We start from the raw sequence: 24,086 nt of genomic DNA on the forward strand, positions 1-24,086 counted from the left end.
ATGGAACAGAGGACACGAGGGACAAGCAGGAGGCGGGAGGCGGGAGCCAGTCGAGCGGAGGCAACGGGTACTGGTTTGGGGAGTAATCGGGTCAGAGAGGTAGAGAGGTGCCAGGGCATGAAGGGGTTTGAAGATGAGCGTGAGGATCTCGAAAGCGATCTGTTCGGTGGACAGTTATTATCGCTTAAGGTCAGGCAACGGGGCTGGGCTGGCTGCAAAAGTACTCAGGGCTGTGGGTGCGTAAGAAAAAAAAATCCGTCCGTGACTGGGGTAAACGCGGGGAGAAACGACAAGAGCGTGAGGGAAGCCAATCGGAAAAACGGACGGGGAGCGAGCTGAAGCGTGGACACTGCCTGGCCAACACGCACTCACGGGCAAGTCATTTGGAGTCCTGTAGCTCAGTGGTTAGAGCACTCGCTTTGCAAGTGAGAGACCTGAGTTCAATTCCAGGCAGAGGGCGAAACCTTGGGCAAGTTTCCTTACTCCACACAGAGCCTAATAATAATCCCTCCAAAACCCAAAACAATAATAAATTGGTCATTTTCAATCCATATGACTGTTTGCGGGACATTGCTGTGCGCAATTGGCTGCCGCGTTCGCCCACAAATATACAGTCAATTCACTTTACAGTGTGTTCTGTGAAGCGCTTCGGGATGTCCTCCCGACGTGAAAAGCGCTATATCAAATGCAAGGATTATTATTATTATTATTATTATTATGTTACTCCGCGGGTTGTGGTGGAAGGAAGGTTTCTGTCTTGATCTCTGGGTTGGCCGGAGGTGTCTTTTGAGCCTCTGGTCCCAGTCCTCCTCCCTCATGTTGGTTTGATCTGTGAATTTTGGAGAGCATCACCTTGCTCTAACCCCCAACCCCAGACACCCACCCCCCACACACCCCCACACCCCAACCCCCCCACACCCACACACCCCCACACCCCCCCCATCCCCCCCACACCCCCCCACCCCACCCATCCATCCCCTCCCAGAAAAGATCGCTTTAATTAGAAGTCGCATTGGGTTGGATTACGTGTGGTTTGTTTCAGCTCTTCCGGGTCAGGACTTGAATCTCAGTTCTCGGGCATCTCTGGAGTCGGTAACATCATCACAGCGAAGATCTGAGAAACCTCCTCTCTGACAGATCCGAACAAGTCAGAGCCCATCACACACACACACACACACACACAGCAGTCAGAGCCCATCACACACACACACACACACAGCCAGACACACACACACACACACAGCCAGACACACACACACACACACAGCCAGACACACACACACACACAGCCAGACACACACACACACAGTCAGACACACACACACACACACACACACACACACAGTCAGACACACACACACAGTCAGACACACACACACACACAGACACACACACACACACACAGCCAGACACACACACACACACAGTCAGACACACACACACACACACAGCCAGACACACACACACAGTCAGACACACACACACACACAGTCAGACACACACACACACACACAGACAGACAGACAGACAAGGCAAGGCAGACTGGACAGATCGCTTTGCTGTGTCTCTTTAGAGATCAGATCTGATCCCTATAGAGATATAGATATATAGAGAGAGATTTTTTGGTTTTTTTTAAAAAAAAGAAGGAAAAGGAAACAACACAACAAGAATGAAAGAGATGGGAGACTGAGCAGAGCCGAGGACATGGAAGGGAAAGGCAGCACCAGCAGCAACAACAGCAACAACTACCACCACCACCAGCACCAGCACCAGCCCCACCATCAGCCCCACCAGCCCCACCAGCCCCAGCACCACCAGCCCCAGCACCAGCCCCAGCACCAGCCCCAGCAGCAGCCCCACCAGCCCCACCATCAGCCCCAGCACCAGCCCCACCAGCCCCACCACCAGCCCCAGCCCCACCAGCCCCAGCAGCCCCAGCACCAGCCCCACCAGCCCCAGCACCAGCCCCATCAGCCCCAGCACCAGCCCCACCAGCCCCAACACCAGCCCCAGCAGCCCCAACACCAGCCCCACCAGCCCCAACACCAGCCCCACCAGCCCCAGCACCACCAGCCCCACCAGCCCCAGCACCAGCCCCAGCAGCCCCACCAGCCCCAGCACCAGCCGCCCATCTCCATCCCTCGGCGCTCAGGCGCTGTCGGGGATGGAGAGCCTCTGCCCTACGCGTCCAAATGCGCTCCGAGCGCACCCGCTCCGCCGAGAGCAGCGAAAGCCGCCGACGCTCGGGAGGTGGTCCAGAAAGCGCTGCAGTTCAAGGCTCAGGGCGGACAGTGCTACCGGGAGAAGAAATTCCGGGAGGCCATCGGCAAGTACCACCGGGCACTGCTGGAGATGAAGGGGATGGTGGCCGCGGGCCTCCCGGAGCCCTCCCGGTCCCCCGACCCCGACCCCGTGAGAGTGGAGCCCGTCCCCGGCCCGGGGGCGCCCCCCCCGCCACCCGCACCCTCACCCGCACCCGCACCCGCACCCGCACCCTCACCCCCGCACAAGCTCACCCTGGAGGAGAGGAAGGCGGTGGAGGGCATCGAGATCGAATGCTACAACAGCCTGGCAGGTGGGTGGCACTGGGGGGGGGGGGGGGGAGGGGGGAGAGGGGGGAGAGGAGAGGAGAGAAAGACAGACAGAGGGAGAAGGAGAGGAGAGACAGAGAGAGATGGAGAGGAGAGATGGAGAGATGGAGAGGAGAGACGGAGAGGAGAGACAGACAGAGGGAGAAGGAGAGACAGAGAGAGATGGAGAGGAGAGACGGAGAGATGGAGAGGAGAGAAAGACAGAGGGAGAAGGAGAGACAGAGAGAGATGGAGAGGAGAGACGGAGAGGAGAGGAGAGAAAGACAGAGGGAGAAGGAGAGACAGAGAGAGATGGAGAGGAGAGATGGAGAGGAGAGACGGAGAGATGGAGAGGAGAGACAGAGAGAGATGGAGAGGAGAGATGGAGAGGAGAGACGGAGAGGAGAGGAGAGGAGAGGAGAGAAAGACAGAGGGAGAAGGAGAGACAGAGAGAGATGGAGAGGAGAGACGGAGAGATGGAGAAGGAGAGACAGAGAGAGAGGGAGAGGGGAGACGGAGAGGAGAGGAGAGAAAGACAGGAAGAAGGAGAGACAGAGAGAGATGGAGAGGAGAGATGGAGAGGAGAGACAGAGAGATGGAGAAGGAGAGACAGAGAGAGAGGGAGAGGGGAGACGGAGAGGAGAGGAGAGAAAGACAGAGGGAGAAGGAGAGACAGAGAGACATGGAGAGGAGAGACGGAGAGATGGAGAGGAGACAGAGAGAAGGAGAGGAGAGACAGAGAAGGAGACAGACAGAGAGAGAGAGGAGAGAAAGAGACTGACAGAGAGAGGAGAGAAAGAGACAGACGGAGAGAGGAGAGAAAGAGACAGACAGAGAGAGAGAGAAGGAGAGAAAGATACCGAGAAGAGAGGAGAGAAAGAGACAGACAGAGAGAGAGAGAAGGAGAGAAAGAGACAGAGAAGAGAGAGGAGAGAAAGAGACAGAGAAGGAGAGAGACACACAGAGAGAGAAGGAGAGGAGAGACAGAGAGAGAGAGGAGAGAAAGAGACAGACGGAGAGAGAAGGAGAGAAAGAGACAGAGGAGAGAGAAGGAGAGAAAGAGACAGAGAAGAGAGAAGGAGAGAAAGAGACAGAGAAGAGAGAAGGAGAGAGACACACAGAGAGAGAAGGAGAGGAGAGAAAGAGAGAGAGAGAAGGAGAGAAAGAGACAGAGAGAAGAGAAAAGGAGAGAGAGAGAAGGAGAGGAGAGAAAGAGAGAGGGGGGCTTCTGGAGAGGTGGGTGGGTGGTGGGTGGAGGATGGAGAGGGCACTGGGGGTCGGGGATGCTTCACGTTACTCTTTCACTGACATCTTTTGACATCTCAGTCTCTTTCCAAGCTCTTACTTTTGCCCCTACGTTATGTCGATCTCCCCCACCCCCTCCTCTTTTTTTATTAGAATAATAATAATAAATAATGATCCTAATAATACTAAAAATAATAACAAATCCCTGCATTTGATATCGCGCCCGACCACGGATCTTCCAGACGTCTCAGAGCGCTTCACAGAATCTACGCGGAATCGCCCACAAAATATACAGTCAATTCACTTGACGGTGTATCCTGTGAAGGGCTTTGAGACGTCGTGACGATGCGATAAGGCTCTATATCAAATGCAAGGATTATTATTATTGTTAGTATTATACTGTAAAGCATTGTTATTATTATTATTGTTGCACCGTGTATTTTGTGGGCAAATTGTTTTTGAAATTCCCTCTAAAAATTAGATTTCTAAACATCTAATCAGCCGTGCAATAACACAGCCAAGGAGGGGGTCAGATAGGATAGACCCAGGGAATGATGTTCACCTCTGTTGCTCACACCTTGCACAGACGCACACACACAGACACGGCGTGGTGTTGGGAATGACTTTCACAGCCCTCTCCTTATTTTATTCATTAACCTGCCCACAACACTATTGAGTGCCTCCTCAATTTACAGCAATTTACTATTACTGTGGTCAGCCGGATGTCTGACAAATGCGGAAACCGATCACCATGCTTAAGAATATCCAAACCGTACTGAGAATTCCACCTACACGTTGAAATTCCAGAGATAAATTGGCAGAATGGAATGCGCACTCTCTCCCTGGAGGGATGCATCCTGCTTACCTAATTCCGGAAAGTATTAGGAGCAGGCTGGCGAGAGCCAAGGCTTGAACCAATTTACTATGACTGTGAAGAGGTGCTGTGCACTGCAGCCTTCCTTGTGCGTTGGTTGCCGTCATTAAATATAGATTACAGTCGTGATCTCTGTGAGCAAATGCACGTTTGTAGAACATGATACTGGCCCGAGGGGGGTTTCTTTCACTTGCTGACTTTACTCCTCAAGAGGATGAGGGACTACGTGGCTCTTGCATCTTTTGAACAATGTACTTTAACCTTGACAAGCCCAGCTAGCCAGCTGATTGAGTGCTCTGGGACTTTACCCTGCATGAGGGATGCAATTTGCTGTTGTTGTTGTTGTTGTTGATTAAAAGTGTCCTTGAAAAATTAGGCATCCTGTGGATTGGGTAGCAGTGGGTCAATGGGGCTGTCTGGCTGGGTTCAAGTTTGTGTCTCCAGAGTTTATCTGGAGTTGAATATCCAAATATCCAAAAGTTGTAGATCTCGAATCATTTGTCTCCACTGAAGGTCATAAAGTATCATGACTTGTCATTGGCAATTCCAAGTGGACTGCAAATGGACAATACCAGGTAGACTGTCCAAGCAGGGATGAAGGGCACTGGGACTTTTGTTCAATTGCAAAATGTAGGTGAGGAGCCAAAAAGTACACTGGATATCATGGGTGTTCGTTTTCCCGAAGCCCTTGACTTACAGCTTTATTGGCTCTTCTACATAGAGAGTGGCCCAACCAGGCTGTGTCGATGTTTATATTCCCCCACTGTCACAGCAGGGTTGAGCAGCTCCTCTCTGTGTCCTACGCTTTTGCAGTGACAGGTCCAGTGAGGTACAAGCTGCAGTAGAGATGGAGGATTACAACTAACACACATTCCGAGCTGTTGTTGTTCCCTCTATATGGTCTTTGTTGCTATGAATATTTCAGTAAGATTGAATATCCTGACAAAACACCAAATGGCTGTCGGAGAGAGTGGAAGCCTCACAGTCTTTTTTCTTTCTCTGATTCCCCGCCCCTCTACACATCTTTATTCAGTCGGCAGCTGAACTACACAGAACCAGAGATTGCAAGGTTAAATCTCACTCTGTCTTGAGTTATCCGAATGTCAGCCAAGGCAGGGACTGTGGGGGTGCTACAATTGTACAAGGTTAGAGGGAGGAGGAAATCAGCAAGCTTTCCCACCCCCCACCCCCGTTTATTCCAATTCCACAACCCTGGTGGAGGTGCAGTACAAGGGGCATCATCTCAAAATTGGAGCTAGGCCATTTCGGAGTGAAATCAGGAAGAGTTTTTTCGCACAAAGGCTAGTGCAATCTGGAACTCTCTGATCCCAAAAGGTTGTGGATGCTGGATCCCTTCAGATTTTCAACTGAGGTGGATAGATGTTAGTTAGGTAAGGGTATCAGGGGATATGGAGCAAAGGCGGGTAATTGGAGTTGAGATATAGATCAGCCACAGGCTCAAGGGGCTGACTGGCCTACTCCTGTTCCTAACTGAATAAACATCAGACACCTAAAATAGTGACCTGGACACTTTGCAATTGGGTGAGGGGGTGTGTATCAGAACTTTCAGCACAGGAGAGCGGGTGGGGCGTGGGGGGAAATATTGGTTAGAGGAAAAGGGACCTCTGACACTGGATTATGGGTTGGTGAATTTTGGAGTTAAAGTGTTTGCAAATCAATAGCAGGATATAAAGGAGGCTCTTTACATGGAATCAAACGGAGATCATAGGTCAAAGAGTGTGAGCTGTCCAGACTGCAGCAAGCACATTGACTGAGTGCAGGGCAGCTTCACATCACCAGAGCCTTCTGAGGGACATCTTTGAGAAGGCTGGGTTCAATAAGGTCTTGGGGTTCCAGCCAGTGGGAGGTGTAGCCATCAAGCCGGCTGACCACAAGATGGATGGCTCTGCAATTAGACAATCAAGGGAATCTTACAATCCATCCAGTTGATAGCAATGATATTTAAGTTGGCCAATAACTGGTTTTACAAATACAAATTCACATTTATGTAGCAACTCTCATGTCAGGAGGATGTGCCAAGGTCCTGAAAAGCCCAGAGTTCGCCTCAATCGAGCTGGGGCTGGGGTTCAAGGCGGTGAGGGAATGGAAAGATGGCCGAATGCTTGGTCAAAGAGGCCGATCTTGAAGGAGGTGAGGGAAGAAAGTTAGAGCTCATCCAGGATTTGATATCCGACAGGCAATCAGTCAAAACAGCAGTGGTCCTGGAATCGAGGGAGGAGGCAGAGAGATAGAGTTGGATGTCATCCGCATAACATGAGGAAGTTAACCCCATGTCTGCAGATGACATTAAAAAGGAGAGAACCAAAGACAGAGCCCTGAGGGATGCCGCACGTGACAGTGCGGGGGGGATAGGAGAAGCCTTTCAAAGAGACAGAATGATCAGCCGGGTGTCTGACACATGGGGAAAACCATCACCAGGAGAATTCCATGCATCCCACCTACACATGGGAATTCCAGAGATAAGATTGTTGGAATGGAATGGCACTCTCTCTCTCTCTCCCTGGAGGGATGCATCCTGAAACCTAATTCCACAACGTGTGAGGTGCAGATTGGCAAGAGCCAATGCTTGGAGACCCCAGAGTGTGCGGTTGGTAGCGCTGGAGTCTTAAGTTAAAATCGCTCGTACAACGCCTGAAATAATAACAATCCTTGCATTTGATACAGCGCCTTATCATGTCGTTTAAATGTCTCAAAGCACTTCACAGAATATACTGTAAAGTGGATTGACTGTATTCTGTTGGCAAAACGCAGCAGCCAATTGTGCACAGCAGTGTCCAACAAACAGTAATGGAGTAAATGACCAGTTTTATTTGGGGAATTTATTGGCCAGGACAACGGGAAAAACACACTTCTCTTTTCGAATAGCGCCATGGGATCTTCAACATCCACATGGACAGGCAGATGGGACCTCGGTTTAACGTTTCATCTGAACGTCGGCACCTCTGACAATGCAACCCCCCCCCCCCCCATTCCCAGCACTGCATTGGAGTGTGAGCTGAGGCGACGTTATTGCGAGTTCCAACGTGGGGTTTGAACCCACAACCTTTTGACTCAGAGACGAAGGTTTTACCACTGCATCAGGCTGACACACAATAGAAATGTATTGAATTATTTAAAGCAAATAATCAAGAGGACAGCCCCTCTATCAGCAGTGTGAGACGGCTTTAACAACTTGTCGGAACTCTCGTTTGAACAAAATGTTACTCAGTGTTTACCAGTACGCCCTGCCCAAGAAATATGCTGATAACATTTAAGTAAGCAGGCAGTATCTTTCAAAGTGTGGTTAAGTATTTAAGATCTAAATCCGAATTGTTTGCCTACTGAATACACAGTTACTATACTCACAGTACATGCAGTGAAGCACTTTGAGGCGTCCTCCCAATCATAAAGGCACTGTATCAAATGTACGAATTATTAAGGATTATTATTCCTGGCAACTTTCTAACATTCACATACGAACCAGACAGGGACTGAGATTTCCTCATCCTGTTCTATGCGCGCCAGCCAATATATTAAGAACAAGTGTGATAATTAGAGATGGATTAGTTTAAACGCATTGTCTTTCTATCTTGGAAACCTCGATACAACATAAGACGAGGCTGACACAATGAAAGCCTCCTTCCCAACCACTGCTCGGAAGTGTGGGTCTGAACCCATTTCCTGGTTCACATGAGCTCTCAGCACACAAGGCTGCCCACACGTTAGCAGTTTTGGTTTGGCCAATGGAAGTGTCAAAATGCTGCAGTTAGAACATCCTTCTCAAACTGGTATTAATGCACATTGACGAGGTACATTTAAAGTGAGCTATACACTGGATCTGATCCATGCTATAACTGTAGGCGTCCTCCTATAAATGTATAATCACTGCACTTTAAAATAAAGTCCTGTTTCAATGACATGATAAGGCGCTGTATCAATTACAAGGATTATCAAGATACATTATTAAACTTGACCTGATATGTAGGATATAAGGTGCTGATGTCCCTTGTGATGTGAGAGAAAAAATGATATGATTAAATTAAGTTGAGTTAGTTTCATTGGCTTACAGACAACCACAGCAGGAGAGTTGGGCTTGTTTCAAAACTATATTCAAAGATGAAAGTAACTGAAGTCTGGGGAGACTGACTGGGGTGAGCTGCGTGAGTGTTTGGATACCACTAGTTATCATTTTGATGTGGTTTGATTGATTGTTATCTTTCAAGATGTTGCGCATCCGAATTCATCCCATCATACACAGAACAGTGTGAGAAAACCTTCCTGCATGACAGTGGCTTTGAAGTGCTTGTCTGTCTCTCTGATTTCATCCTACCCCTGTCCTCTGCTACCCCCTCATCCAACTAACTCGACCCATGACCCCACCACGCCACCATCAGTGGATACTACGCTCTTAACATGTGAAACACCCTCCCTCTACCCTTCTGTCTCGCCTTCTTGTGTGTCAGCCTTTGAATCTTTCCTTAAAACCCACTGCGCCTGTGGTTGCCTCCCCTTTCCCTCTCCGTCTCCCTTGCTCAGCATCCGACCCCGTCTTTGTAAAGCGCTCCAAGATGTTATTAAACCAAGCGAAGAGCAGCGCATTGTATAAACGCCAGCCATTATTTTCGTCGTGGACAATAACAGCTCGGAAACAAGCTCAGGCAGAGTTCAAGTGATTTCATGGGTGGAGTGTAACAGGCAATTTGTGGGCAAGCTCAACAGCCCATTTGTGCACAGCAAATACCCCATGACGTGACCAATCAGTTTTATCGGGGTTAAACTCTTCTTGTGAATATTTGGGTGTAAAAGGGGCAATGGGCTCCTGGAATCAGCGTTGGCTCCTGATTTTAAGGCACTGTTTTTAAAGCAGTGGCAGAGTCTTAAGCAGTCCAGATGCCAATTTGTTTTACAATCCCTCATACACATTTCAAGTTACAACCTTGTCCTCAGCTGATCAGGATTCCAGCTGTTTTAAAATGAAAACCAAATTGGGGCTCTAACATTCGGGTTGGGCTAACCATGTTCAAACGCACCCAGTTTCTTTCTAACCAAGGTACCTGACGCTCTTCACACTCCCTGAATTCTTAGATATTTTCTGTGAGGTTTCTAAGATCGCCGGTTCCTAAAATTGTTGCCCCTGGTTACATTTCCACGAGCTGCACCTAATTTCCTTTAACCCAGATTCCCTCTCGTCTTATTCCTTTATCTAGCTTGCAGCCATACTGCCTGGGATTTTTCTGTGTAGCGGCTTAGCTCGTAAATTCTGGGGTCAGTGCCAGTTTGCCCTGAATATTGGTCACAAAAAGCAATCTGTGGCTATGGCTCAAGCAGTTAGTAAATCCACTGTTCGGTCCAGAAAAGCACATCATTACAAGTGAAGCTTTCAGCTCTGATGTAATTCACGAGGCCTGGTTTTATAATAATAACAATAATAAACCTTGCATTTGATAGAGCACCTTTTCACATCGTAGAGACGTCTCAAAACGCTTCACGGAATGTACTGTAAAATGGAATGACTGTGTATCTTGTGGGCGAAAAGCACAGCAATTTGAATCGGGTTTTTATCAGGAGTGCAGGGCAAGTCTTGAAACAACACAGCCGTTTGCAGGCTGAGAGCACTGTGTTTCAACAGCCCAGACTGTAGGAATGGGAAGGAAAGACACCTTACAGAAAGGCTTTGCAAAAAGCTTGCAAGTGCAGGGTGTGTGCACCTCACTAGATGGTGCTCTTGTGTTAGTTCCACGCTGCACTGTGCTGGAGATGCTCAGCAAGCTTTCGCCCTTGCTTTCATTGAAACGAGGACAATCGGTGGGGAGTTGGGTCCCTTATCACAACAACAACAACAAATTGCATCTATATTGCGCCTTTCACACGCCTTTGGGTGGTCGGGTGGGATGAGGTGAGAGGGGAGCCTAAAACGGCAGGAATCCTGACAGAGATTCCTTAACTCTGACCTGTGGGAATTTTGCTCCAGAAGCACTGCAGATGCCGTTGGAGCGGAGTTCCCGCAGATCGGGAAGGAGCCTGGATTATCAGGACTCATTATGATTTCTTATTGAGGAACCCCATAGGAAATCCTACATTGTATTCACAGCCCCTCCTTTCTCCTCTCCTCTCCTCCTCCTTGGAACTTAAACAACAACTTGCTTTTATATAGGACCCTTCACGTAGGATAGGGTCTCGGAACAGATCAGCGTTAGGTCTCTGAAGCACGTTGGGCCGAATGGCCTCCTTCTGTGCTGTAATATTCTATGATTCTATGTCTGTGCAGTTTTGATGTGTTTTATTATATATGCTAATTCCCCCCTGGGCTTTGAGTGGGCAGTGAAGCTATGGCAGTTATTTGCTTGCTCTAGCTGTGTGTTGACGTTAATTCATTGACTAAGTGTGATATTATCAGATCACTTTCCAGTTGGAGTGGCATCATTGCCATGGCGACTGCTTTGTTGTGACTTTCATCAGTCAGACTGTACAAACCCCCTGTCATAATAATAATAATAATAATAATAATCCTCACATTTGCTATACAAGGATTATATTCACCAGAATGATATTAGGGCTAAGAGGGTTAAATTATGAAGACAGGTTGCATAAACTAGGCTTGTTTATGCCTCTACAAATGCAATTTTTGTTGTTTGTTGTTGTTGTTGTATTCCCTTGAGTTTAGTAGGTTGAGGGGCGATCTAATCGAGGTGTTTAAAATGATAAAGAGATTCGATAGGGTATTTACAGAGAAACTATTCCTCTGCTGGGGAAATCCAAACCAAGGGGGCATCACCTTAAAATTAGAGCTAGGACATTTAGGAGTGAAATCAGGAGGCAATTTTTCATACAAAGAATAGTGGAAATCTGGAACTTTCTTCCCCAAAAGGCTGTGGATGCTGGATCAATTCAAATTTTCACGACTGAGGTGGATAGATTTTTGTTAGGTAGGGATATCCTAGGATATGGGGCAAAGGCAGATAAATTGAGTTGAGGTATAGATCAGCCATGATCTAATAGAATGTGGAATAGGCTCAAGGGACTGAATGTCCTACTCCGGTTCCTATGCTTCTATGTTCCTATGATATAAAGCCTTATCGCATCACCTGTAAGTGCTTCACAGGATGTAGTGTAAAATGGTGTGTGTGTTTTTGTAGTTGAACACGACAGCCAATTCGCGCACAGCAATGTCCTACACACAGTAACGAATTGTGCGACCAATTAGGACATTGGGAGCAACTCCCGATTATTGTGTGTGTTGCAGGGGGAAGAAGAGAGGAGGGGGTCTTATCTCAAAGTTTGGAAGTTTCAAATTGATTTTGGTCATTGCACGATGGGAATCCACTGAGACTCCCAGATACATCTGCCTGTCCAGGTGGATGGTAAAGATACCATGGTGCTATTCAAAAAGAGAAATGGTTTCTCCTGGTGTCCTGGCACAATCCTTCCCTCCCCCTACCCCCCACCCTCCTCAATAAAATGAATCGCGCACTTCATGTCTGTTTGTTGGACATTGCTGTACGCGAATTTGATGCTGTGTTTGCCTACGACATACGCAGTCACCACACTTTACAGTACAATCCCTCGAAGAGTTTTTGAGACGTCTCAACACCGTGATAAGGTGCTGTATCAAATGCAAGGACGATTACAATATATGGTTCCAACCAATTCTGGTCATTTGACGATGGGAGTCCACAGTTGAGAGTCCCAGATAGCAACCGTCGGGAACAGAGCAACAGATAATAACAAACCGAGAACATAAGCATCGCAACTTTAATACCCGACTAACACTTCAAAGCCTTGTTGCACATCCTAGATGTTTCCATGGAAATTGAGGGCAGCCATTCAGAAAGTGTCCTGAAATTCCCTTTAAGTTAAACTGCAGATAGTTTTTTTTGTATTTTAAAGCTCACACCCATAGGTGAATTGCCTTCACTCCAGGGGATGGATAACATCAGCAAAAATGTTAATATTTAAATATTAATAGTGTGGGGTCCCATAGGGTAGTGGTTAGCGGGTTTGCCTTGCAAGCGAGAACTTCCAGCTTCGATTCCGGGGCAGGGCGAAACCCTGAGGCAAGTTTACTTACTCCACAGGCCTCTGTTTATCCAGCAGTAAGTAGGAACAGAGTCGTTAGTCAATTGGCAGATCATTTTCCTGGGGTAATAATCCTTTCAAAAAATAATAATAATAATAATAATCACGACTTGTGGGACACTGCCGCATTTCACCCTCAAAATACCCAGTCAATTCATTCTAACAGTATATTCTGTGAAGCTCTTGGAGACCTCTCAATGACGTAATAAGGGGCTATAGCTAATGCGAGGGAAAAAAATTGAAGGTCTTAAAGCCAATTTCAGCACAGGCTCAGGCGACGTCTCGAGTTCAGTTGAAAATGCAGTAAATCCGTGCGAGGAGCCCTTTGTGTGGAGGAAAATGGTTCCCAATCTCAGGTTACTTAATGATATTCAGCCCCAATAGCAATTACGCGGTCTTTTGTACGATTGCAGACAGCTTCTTGTAGCATTAATTTCAACACTGAATTACTTGGCCAGCTGAATGATTGTTATTCCCTGGATTGGTGCCTGTGCCACTTAAGTACGCACCTGCCAAGTGCTTGCCTTGTTGAAGCGTGGATGTTAAAAGCAAGCAGCTCACCCTCCCCTGCTATTCAATCAGTGCAGCTCAATGTCCATTTGTTAAGTATATAATGGTGTTCCTGTAAGTGCCCAGCACTTGTAATGCATAGAAACAACACAATTTTGAGCAGCAACAGTGAGGTTGGTCTCCATTGGTGGGCTACTTTGGCAGATCTGTGGGCTCGAAATACCACCTAGTATCACCTAGAATGTGAGGCCCATCTTGTCTTGAAATTTAAGATGATAAAAGCTTATTTACAATCTTTGGTCTGTCAGCTTGGCTCAGTTGGTAACTCTCGCACTCTTGCCTCTGAGTCAGAAGTGATGGGTTCAAGCCCCACATCAGGACTTGAAGCTCACTCTAGATGACACTCCAGTGCAGTGCTGGGGGACAGCTGCTATCTTCAGATGAGATGTTAAAATGAGGTCCCATCTGCCTGTTCAGGTAGATGTTAAAGATCCATGGCAAACAATTTGCACACAACGATGTACCACAAACAGCCATGAAGTGAGTGACCAACTTAATCTTTGGAGATTGTTGGCTAGGATACCCTTCTCTTTTTAAATCTTTTTAAACCATGGAATCTTTAATGTCCACCTGAACAGGCAGACAGGACCTTGGTTTAATGACTCATCTGAAGGACGGCACCTCTGAATATCATGTACTCCCCAGCACTGCCCTTGAGCACCAGCCTAGAGTACAGTAAAACTCGCATAAGTCTGATCTCTATGCATCGTATAATCCCCTAAATTTATCATCTGACCAAGTCCCATTAAATTTTGTATAATTTATGTAAGTTTGACATAACTCATACTTTGCATAAGTCGTAAAAAATATATGGCCCCAACTGATACGACTTATGTGAGATTTACTGTATATGAATTCAAAGTCCTGATGTTAGGCATGAACCAACAACCTTCTGCTTCCGAGGTGAGAGTGCTATTAACTCAGCCAGACTGGCACCTGGTCCCTATAGTGTCAGAAGGATGACCAACAAGATAACTGGAACTCTCCAGGTCTCGCAGGGAACCTTATAGAGATATATCATAATGGAACTGAGACAGTAAAAGCAGATCAATACATTCATAGCTGTTAAGGAACAAGGACAAGAGGGTGCAGGTTCAGGGTGGATGTCTCAAAGCTCAAAGCTCTTCACAGAATATATTGTAAAGTGGATTGACTGTATATTTTACAGGCTGGGAGGCATCTCCAAGCTTATTAGTGCGAGGTAGATGGATTAACACGGGCACCTTAAATGGCACATTTAGTGAAGCGCTGTGCACTGAATACTGCATCTCTCTCTCTCTGGGTTATAAACTCAGCTCCACTCACAAACAATCTTGGGCTCAGTGACTGTCTTCCAGTCACTCTCTCTTTAACACATTTAAAATACACAGTCAATCCATTTTACAATATATTCTGCGAAGCGCTTTGAGACGTGTTAAAGGGGTGATAAGCCACTATATCAAAGTTAGGCTTAGTATTATTATCATTTCCAAATCCGGGGAACTATTAGGGGAAGAAAAGTCCTGGTCCTAAAATTCAGGTTTTATCAAAGAAATTCCTTCTTAAGGAATCCTGCTGGAAATCTACCAACTCAGCTCCATTAGTAAAATAATAATAATAATCTTTGCATTCGATATAGCACCTTTCACACTGGGACAGTATCTCAAAGCGCTTCACTGTAAAGTGTAGGGACTCTGTATTTTGTGGGCAAATGCAGTAGCATTTTCTGTGAAATGCAACGTGCATTTGTAGGTGACAAACAGCCATGAAGTGAGTGTCTTAATTTTATCTGGGTGATTGTTGACCAGGACATTGGGAGAAACTCCCTTCTCTTTTTGAACAGTGCCACAGGATTGTTAACATCCGCCTGGACAGGCAGATGGGACCTCGGTTTAACGTCTCATCTGAAGGAAGGCACAACGCAGCGTATCCCCAGCATTATACTGGAATGTCATTATGGACTACATGGGTTCCAAGTCCTGATGTGGGGCTTGAACCCACAACCTTCTGCCTCAGAGGCGAGAGCGCTACCAATTGAGCCAGGCTGACAAACCTCATTTTATCATAAGGCTTCAGCCCATTTAATCTCATCATTCCAGAACACCAACCCTACTTTCCCCTTTCACTGCATCGAGCTGTGTTTTAAATGAGTCCAGAGTCCTTGCCTCAACCAATCTTCCTGGCAACCATTTTGAGTTGTTAATTATCCTCAGGGTACAGGAATGGTCCCCAGTGTCTGTCCTGAAATTGAAGGTGTGATCTCCTGTCCTTCCTCTTAGACATGATTACAAACTCATGAAGCCACACACATGCTCACGACCACTCATGCACTCACACACATCCACTTACACGTATACAACAACAACAAAATTACATTTATATAGCAGTGCCTTTCACTTTGGGAGGACGTCCCATAGCGCTGGCCCGTTAAGGGTTTGCACCCGAGTTGGGGGTTGGAATCAAGAGAAGTGGGGTGGGGGTGGGAGGTTGGCCGAAAGCACGATCGAAGACTAAGGCCTTGAGACAAGCTACACATACATATGGGTGTTTGAGCACTGACTGCATGTTAGGCAGTCCTCAGACCAACTCTATCCTGGCTAAAATACAGCACAAAAACCTAGGGTCACTTAGTGGACTTAGTGAAATGGCCCATTAACAGGGCACTGGAGAGGCCAGCCTCAGCCTGTTCCAGCTGCTCTTGTTGTGTCTTCCAAAAAAGAGTCTTTCTGTAGAACGGAGGGTGATCCAAGATGTAAGAATTGTTCATAATTGTGAATGGCAGGGCAATAGACTGAATAAATGACAGTGTAACACAAGTTAATGAAGAGCCTTTTAACACGCGGTTCCATTTTGGCAGCCGCCCCATCCCTTTTTCCAGCACTTTACGGACAATGGGAAAAATACCCGTCTGGGCTCAGTCTGGCTTCTTTCCTGTCAGCTGAAGGGTAATGTAAAAATAACTCTCTCGCCTTCTCCACAGGCTCAGTGAGTGAGAGAGAGGGAGAAAAAGAGAGAGAGCTAGACGGAGAAAATAGGAAGGTCGTTGACTTGCGCTCTGCTCTGTGCTGCGTTAGCTGAACTCAGAGGCTACACCAACAGCAGCAACTTGTATTTATGTAGCGCCCCTCACACTGGGTAGTGTCCAAGAGCAGTTCACAGTGGCGGAGCACAACCCCGAGCTGGGGGGGAGGGGGAGGCTCCAATCCAGGAGGGTGGGAGGGAACGGGGAGGAACAATCACACCTGCGTCTGGATTTACTTTCTTAACATTTTCGAGTGTGTGCATTTTCGCCGAATCGTAGAATTCTGTCCCAACTTTGAAGCCTGTTGTTTTCCACCGTTCTCGAGCGCAAGAAAAACACAGCTGCGGTTTAGGAATCTGCCAAATTCTGGTCGCTTTGAGACACAATTTACAATTATACAGCAGCACCTTTCATGTCGGGAGGACAGTTCAAAACGATGGCTGGGCATCCAACCTGAGGAGGGACGCTACCCTGTGTGAAGGGCACTATATAAATGCAAATATTGCTGTTGATTGGCTGTATATTTTGTGGGCGAAACGCAGCAGCTGATTGAGCACAGCAGTGTCCCAACAACAGTCGTGGATTGAATGACCAATTTGTTTTGGTGGGGAAAGGGATTTTTAACCCCTGAAAAGTGATCCACCAATCGACTAACAGATTCCGCTTACTGCTTAGTAAACACAGCCATGTGGAGTAAGCAAACTTGCCTGAGGTTTCGGACCGCCCGGGTCCTCTCGCTTGCGTGGTGAGTGCGCTAACCACCAATGCTACAAAATTCAGTGTATTATTATTACGTATGATCTGAACCTATCCTTTTCCCTCCCCTTTCTCGACAGCTTGCTTACTACAAGCAGAACTAGTGAACTATGAGCGAGTGAAAGAATATTGTCTCAAAGTGCTGAAAAAGGAGAGGGATAATTTCAAGGCTCTATACCGCTCTGGTGTGGCTTACTATCATCTCGGAGATTACGATAAAGCTTTACATTACCTGAAGGAAGCGAGGGATCGCCAGCCAACAGGTGAGCAACCTTCCACCGTGTCGGATGCACAGATGACACGGTCACACATACACTATGGTTACTTACAATCAGCTATTAAGTCAGAAGGTTGTGGTTTCAAGCCCCACAGGTCAGGACTTGGAACTCATATAGTCTAAGCAGTCACTCCAATGCGGTCCAGGGGTATGAGACATTAAACTGAGACCCCGTCTGGCAAAATCCTATAGTGCAATGGAATCTTTAACGTCCACTGATCTACGAGGTGGATGTTAAAGATCCCACAGCACTATTAGAAAAGAGAAGGGAGATTCTCCCAGTGTCCTGGCCTACAGTCTCCCAAATAAAATCCGTCACTTGCTTCATGGCTGTTTGTGGGACACTGCATAAATTGGCTGTCTCGTTCACCTCTCAAGATTCGTGGCCTCTGCCTCTGCCCTCAAACAGTGCCCACCCACTGAGATCTCCCGGAGGAATGCCAGCGTTCAGGTAGTTATCAATGCTTGTTGTTCACAAACACATAGGCTGCATCTCATCAGCAACTCACAAGCTTTTACGTTATTACTGAGCGTGCATTCATTCCTCACAGCAGGATGTCACACCTCTGTCAGTCATCTTTGATTGTGTTTAATGCACATTAACTCGCATTTGAAAATGTAATGATGACACAAAGCAAACATTACTAATGTCGGGCTCCTGTCATTCGTTTCCCTCCCCTCCCCTCCGCCATGCTTCACCCTCACGTTGGGCATGTGTGGTCCAAATCATTGGATCACACGTTATCCAGATCGTTGAACACGTGTGTTGGGCTCAGGCTGTACCTTCAGGCTTGGATCACCTGTGACTTTGCCACAAATAAATGAGCTGAGATTGAGTCAGCGCGATACTTCACACCGGATCCCAGAGGAAAACATATCGAGCGATCAGTGAGCTGTAGAGCACCGTCAGTGCTGTGAGTTGAACATTCACGCTCCAGCTGCTAAAAGCAGTATTATTCCTTGATCTAATTGTGCTTGGAGACCGAGCATAGGCAAAGCACATCAGGAATAAATGTAAAGAAATAACCTTCGGGGAAGAGTATGTGGAGGTGGGGAGTGGGGCAAGAAACTCTGGCTCATTTCAGATTTACTCTGTTTTCTCAGCCTTTCAGAAAGTGCAGATTTCATTTCGGAGCAGATTTCTCTAGATCCTTTTAGGAACTATGGAAAACTAGGTTCAAAGTTACATAACATAAGAAATGCTGGACGAGAAAAGACCAAGGTTCATCTCGTTCGCCTTCTACCTTCCTGGCAGTTGCATAAACATATGTCCCAAACTACCTATGTACTGTATCCCATAATGTTATTTCCTAAAAAAACTATCAAATCTGTGTTTGAAAGAATCAACATTTCCTGCTTCATCCGTCTCCCTAGGGAGCCTGTTCCACAGGTTCACTATTCGCTCACTGAAATAGTGTTTGCGTAGATTCGTTCTGAATTTACTCCCCTTCAATCACAGGCTGTTTCCTCTGGTTTTACTATTGTGGACAGATCGAAACAGTCTGTCATGATCTATATTGTCTAGCCCCTTTAGAATCTTAAAGACAGCAATCATGTCCCCTCTCAATCTTCTCTTTTCCAGCGTGAACATGCCCAATTTACTTAGTCGCTCCTCATAGTTCAGTCCCTCCATTCCCTCAATCATTTTGGTTGCCCTCCTCTGTATCTTCTCGATTTCTCCAATTTCCTTGAGACTGAGTTGAGACTGAATTTGAAAATATGCTAAATTCTGGATGCTCTTCACAGTGTATACTGGAAAGTGTAGTGACTGTGTTCTTTGTAGGCGAACACGGCTGCCAATTTGCACACAGTAATATTCCACAAAGTTCCCATGAAGTGAATGATCAATTTTATTATAAGGGATTGGTGGCCACAACACCAGGAGAAATTCCCTTCTCTTTTTGAACAGTGCCATGGGATCTTTAACATTCACCTGACTAGGCAGACAGGACCTCGGTTTAACGTATCATCCGAAGGACGGCACCTCTGACGATGCAACATTCCCCCAGCACTGCATTAGAGTGTCAGCCTAGACTACGTGAGTTCCAAATCCCGAACTGCGGCTTGAACCCACAACCTTCTGACTCAGAGGTGAGAGTGCTACCAATGGACGGCACCTCTGACAATGCACAGCTCCCGTTTAGTCTGTTGGTTTATGTCAGTTGTCACACCTTCAGTCCTCACATCCTCCGGTTCAACCTGTGCTATTGGCAATAGCTGTCATGTGCTGAGTGTTTAGGGAATAAACTCATCATCTGGCCCACCTGCATATTTATACAGGAACAACTCCAGGAGCAAGTGGTGGATACCCTGTTCACAGTATAAACATGTGTCTCTCTGTGATCTCCCTGGCTGGCAGCCCTACAGCCATTTGATAGGATAAGTATGGTACGGATTAGCACTAACATTTTATAGTCATGTAAACCATTGAAAAATAATCTCTCTTTTTATTTGCTTCTTGCTTTTTGTTAAATAGTACAAATTAATCCCCAAACAAACAAAACTGGAATCACTGCATTCATTTCACAAGCTTTCACCAAAACAACGAGAATAATCCTTCCGTTTGTAATAGCATTTGTTTCCCAATGGGAGGACATCTCAAAGCGTTTCACAGGATATACTGTCAAGTGGAGTGACTGTGTGTTTTTTGGGTGAAAGTGGCAACCAATTTGCACACTAATGTCCCACAAACAGCCACGAAGTGAATGCCCCAATTTTATTTAAGGGAGTGTTGGCCAGGACATTGGGAGAAACTGCAACGATAGATTTACAACATAGAAACAGGCCATTCAACCCAACCAGTCCGTGCTGGTGTTTATACTCCATATGAGTTTGCACCCACTCCTTACTCAATCCCATATCCTTCTATTCCCTTCTCCTTCATGTTTTGTGCACAAAATATGCAGTCTACACTTTACAGTATATTCTGTGAAGCGCTTTGAGACATCTCAATAACATGATAAAGCACAAGGATTATTATTATTATTGTTGTGTGAATGTCTAGCTTCCTCTTAAATGTATCTGTACTGTCTAATTCTGCCTCTGATTTAACCGCCCCTTCCACATTCCACATTCTCACTTCCCTCTGGATAAAGTTGTTCCTCTAGTTTGAGAGGAAGGTCTTTCAGCCCATTTGATCGCATCCTGACACAACACTCACATTAGGAACATAGGAATTACTGGATGAAAAAAGACCAATTTCCATCTAACCCGCCTTCTACCATCCTGGTAGTCACATGCTCCAAAAATGGAGATATTGATAGCAATTAATTCTGTATGGAGTCATCTACAACAGAGTGGAAAGCTTGGGAACCTTAGATCCAAAGTTGCCTGGTTCTTCCAAGCGACTACACTTACTATATGTCATGTCTCAAATTACTCATATACTATATCCCAACATATTTTCTAAAAGAAATCAATTTTCGCCTGCAAAAAATATACAGTCAATTCACATTACAGTATATTCTGTAAAGCACTTTGAGACATCTAGAAGATGTGATAAGGTGCTGTAACAAATGCAAGGATTACTATTAGTGTTATTATTATTATTACAAGGATTATTATTATCATCTCATTTGTACTTGAATGAATCCACACTTTCTGCTTCTACCCTCCACTGTACTGTAACGTCAAGCTATGTTTAAACAAATGAGGCTAACAGGATGCTGAAGTGACCTCATTCCCCCTCAGCCCCCTTTCCTGGCAACCTGTTCCAGTCATTAATTAGCCCCCTGGGTAAAGAAACGTAGAACCATAGAAATTTACAGCACTAAATTTAAAGGAAGAAGAGCTTTAGGACATCCAATCAATGTGAAAGGCGCTATATAAACTTAAGGATTATTATTAATACACCTGGGTCTAGATAGCCATTTTCATCCAATGCCTCGGGATGTCCTCTCGACATGAAAGGCATTATATAACTGCAATTTATTTTTATAGATTTACTCTATTTATGTAGCATTTGTGAGTTGGCAGATTTTGGCAAACTGCTGAAATCAGTTTTAGTTCTCAAGCTGTCTTTCTGTAGCTCTCAGAAGAACTTAATAACAGCCATCCTTGCATTTGATACAGCGCCTTATCATGCCAGCAGAACATCTCAGACCTCTTCACAAGATTCAGTGCAAAGTGTAGTGACTGTGTATTTTGTAGGTGAATTTTGGATGCTCTAGAATAATAATAGTCCTTGCATTTTATATAGTGCCTGATCACGTCTTCGAGATGTTTCAAAGCACTTTACAGAATATACTGTAAAGTGAATTGACTGTATATTTTGTGGGCATAATGTGATTCAAATAGAGGAAATGTGGACCAGGTGGAACTCTATCCTGACTGTTTCTCCTCCTCTGGTGAAGGTATCGTTTGATAAGGTCATCGAGGTCAGAACAGGAAGAAATAATCACATCCTGTGAACGGCAGCGTCAATGAATCCAATCTGCTGAATCACAGACCCAAGTCCCTCCCAGACAAGCCGATTCTACTTCTCATTTGGTCCNTTTTTATATATTAAAAAAACATCTGTTTCCTTTTTCAAAATAAACTCTTTCATTTGACTACCAAACACAGTGTGCATACAAACACATACAACATATGCATATACGCAAAATATACACACACAAGGACACTACATATTTTCATACAGTCATATAGACACAAGCAAACACACACATACATATACTCAGTGACACACTCAAACACACTCATACTTACACACTTACAAGCACACACATACACGCACTCATGTGCACCACACCGATACAATAATACACAAGGTATTACAAATGAATACACTTTGGTGAGGGAGACGGCAAAGTGGTCATTCACTTCATGACTGTTTATGGGAAATTGCTATGTGAAAATTGGCTGCCACATTCACCTACAAAATACACAGTCACTGTATTTGACAGCAAGCCACTGTGCAGCTCCTTGAGATGTTTGATATTATAGGAGCTGTATCAAATGCATGGGTTATTATAATGTCAATCAATCAGGGCAGTATTTGACTCTGTGCTTGGAAAGGGAGAAGGGGCCGGAAGACTCTGAGACTGCCAAGTATGTTTCTACCTCCCCTTTAATTCTAAACCAATGTATTGGTAGACTGTCAGCACTGGGGAAGGAAATGATTGACCTACTGAGCCCCTCACTGGGCTACCTTCACTGATAAGGCAGGACTTGTACTTTAGCCAGTGAACCACTGAGTTATTTTTACTATGAGCTGTTCTGGGTCCAGAATTTATTCTAAAGTGTCGTGACTGTGTATTTTGTAGGCGAACGCAGCAAACAATTGGCACGAAGTGATGTCCCACAAACAGCTGTGAAGTGAATGACAGCTGGGACCTCGGTTTAATGTCTCATCTGAAGAACAATGCAACATCCCCCAGCTCTGCATTGAATTGTCAGCTTAGGCTAAATGAATTCTAGTTCCCGCCAAGGGTTTTCGACCCACAACCTTCTGACTCGAAGGAGAAAGTGCAGCCAAGTGAACCAGGCTGATACATCATTGAGCCCTTGTTCCACCACTTAAGCTCATCACTTAAAAAGGTCAGCATGTGAACAGAGCACTCCTAACAGTCAGCTGGCACCTCACACTGAGCAGGAGTTACACCCGGTGCTCGTTTCTGGAATTGCCTGAGTCACACCTGCATTACTCACTGAGTGTCTGCAGTGCAGGCATTGCTATGACGGTTACTGTGGTTACCCTAAGAAGGCAACAGTACAGCCTTGTTTCCGAAGGAACCAATTAACTCTCCCATTAAAAGAGATTATTTTATACGTTGGCCAGAACTTCACAAGATTGGTTTGGATGAAGAAAGCCCTTTGATCCATCTGATCTCCCACTCTACCATTCCCCCACATCACAGCATCACTTTTTTTTAACGAGTCCCAGTGTCCTGACCTCAACCACCCTTCCTGTCAACCTGTTCCAGTCATTATTTACTCTCCGTGTAAAGAAAAACTGCCCAGAATCTGTCCTGAAATTACCCTTTAAACCCATATCCTCTTGTTCTACTGTCTCGGTGCATCCTAAAGTGTTGATCGGGGTTTACTGTTTCAATCTCATTTAAGATGTTATACACCTATAAGATGTCTTCTCGGAAGACTGAATGCTTCTCATCTGTCCCTTTCTCTCTCTTTTAAACGCAGACACGAACGTGATCAGATACATCCAGCTGACAGAGATGAAGCTGAGCAGGTGCTTGCAGAAGGAGAAGGAATCCTTGTAAAAAAATAAACAGGGGATCACCCTGGCCAGGAACGGGACAGCAAGGGAAGGGGATGGGGCTGGACAGACATTGACTGACCGCTGGACTTTGCTCGGCTATTGATAATATCGCTTGGAACTGGGAGGTGGGAGGGGTTAGGAAGGGGGCGAACATACCTGGATGAAGCCACCCAAGGTTATTCAGCAGAGGGGATGCACAGCGATCGACCTTTGGTGTTTTGTGGACCAGAAAACTACATGAGGAAGCCAGACCCATCATGTCTTTTATGTCCCACCCCACACGTTCGTGTCTTTCGTGGGTTGTTATTTTTTTAAATTATGCCGCTGCCCTCTCCCTTTTTTTTGAGGGTTATAAAGAACATTTTAAAAGCTTTTATTTGAAGGGGAACATTAAGATTGAACCTCAGGGCGGAGTGGTAGGGCGGGAGGGAGGGGATATCGCTCAGAAATAGGGGTGGGTGAGGGAAAGATAATGGAGGGTGTTAACCGGGTAGGTT

General features: G+C 46.0%; 1 protein-coding gene across 1 annotated transcript; it reads left to right on the plus strand.

Moving 5' to 3' along the window:
• LOC103178585 (tetratricopeptide repeat protein 9A) lies at positions 1–23,853 on the plus strand. Its single transcript, XM_042338126.1, has 5 exons — positions 1–189; positions 2,083–2,367; positions 2,425–2,575; positions 17,173–17,355; positions 23,511–23,853. Exons 1-5 carry the CDS (start codon positions 1–3, stop codon positions 23,588–23,590), a joined length of 888 nt encoding a protein of 295 aa, XP_042194060.1. The 3' UTR covers positions 23,591–23,853.
• The last annotated feature ends 233 nt before the right edge of the window (positions 23,854–24,086 follow it).

The sequence above is a fragment of the Callorhinchus milii genome, unplaced genomic scaffold (assembly GCF_018977255.1).
Source record: "Callorhinchus milii isolate IMCB2004 unplaced genomic scaffold, IMCB_Cmil_1.0 Scaffold9, whole genome shotgun sequence".
NCBI lineage: Eukaryota > Metazoa > Chordata > Chondrichthyes > Chimaeriformes > Callorhinchidae > Callorhinchus > Callorhinchus milii.